The sequence below is a fragment of the Myxocyprinus asiaticus genome, chromosome 9 (assembly GCF_019703515.2).
Source record: "Myxocyprinus asiaticus isolate MX2 ecotype Aquarium Trade chromosome 9, UBuf_Myxa_2, whole genome shotgun sequence".
NCBI lineage: Eukaryota > Metazoa > Chordata > Actinopteri > Cypriniformes > Catostomidae > Myxocyprinus > Myxocyprinus asiaticus.
Window position 1 is genome coordinate 5,217,486 of NC_059352.1, and position 6,007 is coordinate 5,223,492.

At 34.6% G+C, this 6,007-nt stretch overlaps 1 protein-coding gene across 1 annotated transcript in view; it reads left to right on the forward strand.

Moving 5' to 3' along the window:
• Window positions 1–1,608: 1,608 nt before the first annotated feature.
• LOC127446307 (high mobility group protein HMGI-C-like) overlaps window positions 1,609–6,007 on the forward strand; it is a 15,046-nt gene continuing 10,647 nt past the window's right edge. Inside the window, exons 1-2 of the mRNA XM_051707117.1 lie at window positions 1,609–2,080; window positions 4,315–4,461. Coding sequence (XP_051563077.1) covers window positions 2,015–2,080; window positions 4,315–4,461 — 213 coding nt within the window. The 5' untranslated portion in view covers window positions 1,609–2,014. The remainder of the gene's footprint in view (window positions 2,081–4,314; window positions 4,462–6,007) is intronic.

Here is a 6,007-nt window from a genome sequence, read left to right on the forward strand (position 1 = left end):
TATATATATATATATATATATATATATATATTTTTTTTTTTTTTTTTTTTTTTTTTACTAATTCCCATTTACTTATTATATAGAGTACTGTGCAAAAGTTTTAGGCACTTGTGAAAAATGTTGCATAGTGAGGATGTCTTCAAAAATAATGCCATAAATAGTTTTCATTTATCAATTAACATCATACAAAGTCCAGTAAACATAAAAAAAGCTAAATCAATATTAAGTGTGACCACCTTTGCCTTCAAAACAGCACCAATTCTCCTAGATACCCCTGGACACAGTTTTTCTTGGTTGTTGGCAGATAGGATGTTCCAAGCTTCTTGGAGAATTCGCCACAGTTCTTCTTTCTATTTCGGCTGTCTCAATTGCTTCTGTCTCTTTATGTAATCTCAGACTGACTCGATGTTCAGTGGGGGGCTTTGTGGGGGCCATGACATCTGTTGCAGGGCTCCCTGTTCTTCTATTCTAATCTTTTCTATTTGCAAAAGTAATGTTTGGGAGTCTAACATTTATATTTCCTATTGACACACTAAAGCTGAAGATATAAATAAACATCTTAAGACAAATGTTTTTGTGAAACATCTTATGTGCCTAAGACTTTTGCACAGTACTGTATTTTACTTATAACACTTGCAAAAACTTACCATTGGAACCGTAGTTTCCACTATATTGCTTTATAGTTAGGGTACTTTAAAACCGTTATTAATAAATATGGAATCTCCTTCAAACCGTGTAAGAAGCTTTCAGTATTGTTCTGTCATTTTAACAGCTTTTTTTAATGGCAGGGTTGGCTAATATGAAGTTTATTGCAGTAACAATAAATGTAACTATGGTGTATTGTTGGAAACGATGGTTACCATGGTAAATTTGTGTAAAGGGATTTATCTTAATGTTTGAAGGACCTTTTGCCACTTTATCGCACTTATTGATGCATGTTGCCTGAATTAGTGCAAAACTTAATTGAAAACTTAATCGTGAAGCCATGATGAATGATTACCAAATTCATGTATGACGGTATTTACATTGTGTTTCGTGGTACTTGTCCATTATACCTTGGTACTTTTTGTTAGCAATTGCTCATTTTTCTCAAATGACTAAGTTTGTTTTCTTGAAATACTTCTTTATGAAGAGAAAAAAATCCCTGACTTCTCATTCATTGATGTTGCTTTATTAGCTGTCCATCCACCTAACATTTATGGACATATTGCCGTAGCAACCTCACAAAAAAGTACTGTGGTGGTGCCAAATGGCAATACCATGGTACTTTGATATAAACCAGGATACTGAAATGTATTTACATGGTACTCCTAGGTACATCCAAGAGTACCATGTACAAAAAAAAAATAACATGCTAATTTTTGGCAGGCCAACTTTTTGTAATGTGAACGCATAAAATGTTCAAGTAAACACTAAACAGTCCCTAAACAGCACAGATATTAACGTATTAGTGTTTTTAAATTTTTTCCCGCCCCACAAATAGGCGTTTACGGGCGTCGCTTTTAAAAAGACCCATCTACATTTCTTGCGACGCGAAGCATGAATTTCTGACGTAAGAGCAACCTTGTCGACCAATCAGAACGCTGACATTCTACGCGTCGCGTTCGCTTGCGGTCCCAAAAACTTCATGGACGAAAGCGTTTTAGTTTAACGTGTCGCTTTAGCTTACTCTTTGTAGAAAACAATGACACAAAGAAATAAGATGAGCCTTAAGGGGCGTTCAGACCGAACGCGTGATTGCTCTAAACAAAAAATCTAGACGCACTGAAACGCATAGATAACCGAAAGCAGGTGTCTCGAGACGCGCTTTTAAAAGTTGACGTTGTTTTTTACTCGACAAGACGTCTGAAAAACGTCAGGCTAGCGCATGTTTACGTAGAAAAACAATGAAAAATTAGCGCAGGCGGACACAAAAAACGCGTTCGCTGTGAAGAGGCGTGGCGCGCGGAGAGAATGATTGACGCAAGTTTCTCGCGTAAAAAGGGGCGGGGCGAGAGGTGAAGTGAAACATGTTATGTTGATGTATATAAACGCGTTCTCATCAAATACGAAGACGCTGCTACAGGTGAACGCAAGCAAGGTAGAGTGCTATTTACAACTAATAATGACGATTCCATCACACTTAAAAGTTTATGTTAAATTTGTGCTATTTTACTGGGAGAGAATGAAAAATATAACTAAAATTAAAATATTATGCAAGTTTATTGAACTTGGATGCATTTGGGTCATAGGCACTGATTTCATGTCAGTGAAACCTAATTATGTGTTTTTTTTATCATTATTATTTATTCACTTTTGCTGTAGTGGTACCATGTTATAGCCAAATTGGGGGTATTGATATCAGAAGGTAACCTAATACCATAGTACTTTGATATAACATGGTACAGAATAACTGCCATATTCATATATCATGGTAATTACATGGTAGTTTTTTGTTTTGTTGTTATTTTGTTGAATTAACTTCATTAAGTTAAGTTAGTACTTACTAAAGGCAGGCTGCTGTGGTGATACAATGATACTTTGATAAATGGCATAAAATGAGTGCCATATATATATATATATATATATATATATATATATATATATATATATATTAGTGTTTACATGGTACTCCAAGGTATAAAACAACAACAACAACAACAACAAAGCATTGAATTACCATGTATGTCTAAAAAAACCTGGTAATAACATGGTCATTTTTGCTAGTTTACCTGTCTTGTTTTGTTTATGTCTTTATATTTCTCTGTCTGTAGGTTTGTTATCTCAGCATATTTAATAATATTTTGTTTATCCCTGTTTAAATGTTGCTAGGGCTGTGTTTACGTCCTCAGCTACCGCAAAGCGTGCTTGTTACGCACTGTAGTTCACGACGGCCAGCTACATTTTTCTGTAGGTCTGAAAGTATGTGAAGAATGTGGGTTGCCATACTTGCCGGCCATATAGAAAAAGAACTTAAAGCCTGAATAGACCACTGAAAACACATTCAACAGCTTGTGTACGTGTTCTTTCCTGAATACTTCATTTTACTTCATTTGACCTTTTACATATACGATCTACGTATTAGGGGCAGCTAAGACCTTTGAATCATCTGGAATTTGGGAGGTTAATTTATATTACATAGCATGTACAGTATGCTTGCATTACTTTTATGGAGTGATTAGTTATGCATGAGAGGGCATGGACATTTTAGTGACGTTTTCCTTAAAGTTATGTTTTGTGTGAATAGATGCCATTGAACACGCTCCCAAATGGATTCTTTTCTGCCAGCAGGGGTTAAATAAGTTTTCATTGATGAAAATCATGTGTATACACAGTCGAGGACAATAAAGGAGAAATAAACATGCAATAGTAGGCCAAAGAGTCTGCAGCGGGTAGATGGGCTCTTTGAATTGTGAATACATTGAAGATACTTCAAGTGACATTTATTGGTAACTGTTCCCCAAACAGTTACCAATAAAATTATGACTAATGTCTGTGTCATTATAGGAATGAGAAGATGATGTCAGAAAATGTATTATTTAGTCATTTATATACATGAGATTGATTGAGAGAGATATTTTTGTTCTAATATAAGATGAGAAAACTGCATTGTTCATTAATTATTGTTTAGCTATAATACATTAATGGCAGAAAATAGTGATGTTGAGTTTTTTGTAAGGTTAGACCTCAAGCATCTCAAAGCAGATTTCATGCATGTACTGTGATTTTTATTTAATTTTAGTTTTAATGGTTTGTTGCTTAATAAGTAACCTGGTTAATAAGTAAGTTTGCCTGGTTTCATTGTTGATGCATAAAAAGTAGAGCCATTATTCTTGGCTTGTACACCAAATATTCTTGGATATGAACCATTGTACTCATGCTCAGGTTTGAGAAGATTTATGAATTAATTGAAATATATTTACTATACAGTTCTCTTGGATGATTGCTTCTGATTGCGGTTGATATTTATGTATGGTGACTGCTAAACTATATAATTGACCATTTGTCCAACAGGCAACTGAATTCCTACACATCTGTAGTTTTAGGTCTCTCGTATAACTCAAATGAATATTTCATATCTTTTATTTATTTATTTATTTGTTAAGTGAATGTGTAAAAAGTGGAATAATGTATTGTCGTCATTATTTTGAAATAAACCCTTTCAGGGTGACACAAGACCCATCAGCTTCGTGTTATTTTGCGATAATGATCGGCTGTACATTATCCCATACACATTCTTGGCTTTTAAACTGTTATACTTAAGGGAATGTTAAGCTCTCTCCTCTCCACAGTCATCAATAATCTATGCACCCTTTATCTTCATGTTTTTCTCAGGTTGTGTGTGCTTATACGTGTGTGAGGTGTGCTGGTGTGAGGATGGATGTGGAGGAGACTGGAGCAGGTCACGTGGAGGCAGCGACTGCAGCAGAAAAGGCACCTGCTCCCAAACGCAGCAGAGGCAGACCTCGCAAACTACCACAGGTCAGAGAAAGACAAATCAACAGCTTCATTTGAATCAGTTTGAAATAAAGTAAACTAGACCTGCAGACAAACAGATAGATAGATAGACAGATAGACAGACAGATAGATAGATAGATAGATAGACAGATAGATGGATAGATGGATAGACATGCATACAAGATGATAGATAGATAGATAGATAGATAGATAGATAGATAGATAGATAGATGGACAGGCAGACAAGATGATAGATAGATAGATAGATAGATAGATAGATAGATAGATAGATAGATAGATAGATGGACAGGCAGACAAGATGATAGATAGATAGATAGATAGATAGATAGATAGATAGATGGACAGGCAGACAAGATGATAGATAGATAGATAGATAGATAGATAGATAGATAGATAGACAGACAGATAGATAGATAGATAGATAGATAGTTAGATAGATAGATAGAGAGGCAGACAAGATGATAGATAGATAGATAGATAGATAGATAGATAGATAGATAGATAGAGAGGCAGACAAGATGATAGATAGATAGATAGATAGATAGATAGATAGATAGATAAATGGATAGACAGGCATACAAGATGATAGATAGATAGATAGATAGATAGACAGATAGATAGACAGGCATACATGATAGGTAGATAGATAGAGAGGCAGACAAGATGATAGATAAATAGATAGATAGATAGATAGATAGATAGATAGACAGGCATACAAGATGATAGATAGATAGATGGATGGATAGATAGATAGACAGGCAGACAATATGATAGATAGATAGATAGATAGATAGACAGGCAGACAGATAGATAGATAGGCAGACAATATGATAGATAGATAGATAGATAGATAGATAGATAGATAGATAGATAGATAGATAGATACATAGACAGGCATACAAGATGATAGATAGATAGATAGATAGATAGATAGATAGACAGGCAGACAATATGATAGATAGATGGATAGATAGATAGATAGATAGATAGATAGATAGATAGATAGATAGATAGATAGATACATAGATAGACAGGCATACAAGATGATAGATAGATAGATAGACAGACAGGCAGACAAGATGATAGATAGATAGATAGATAGATAGATAGATAGATAGATAGATAGAGAGGCAGACAAGATGATAGATAGATAGATAGATAGATAGAGATAGATGGATAGACAGACAAGATGATAGATCGATAGATAGATAGATAGATAGATAGGCAGACAAGATGATAGATAGATAGACAGAGACAGACAGATAGATAAATAGATGATAGACAGGCAGACAAGATGACAGATAGATAGATAGACAGATAGATAGATAAACAGAAAGATAGATAGAGAGAGAGAGAGACAGATAGATAGATAGGTGGATAGACAGGCAGACAAGATGATAGATAGATAGATAGATAGGCAGACAAGATGATAGATAGATAGATAGATAGATAGATAGATAGATAGATGGACAGGCAGACAAGATGATAGATAGATAGATAGATAGATAGATAGATAGATAGATAGATAGACAGACAGATAGATGGATAG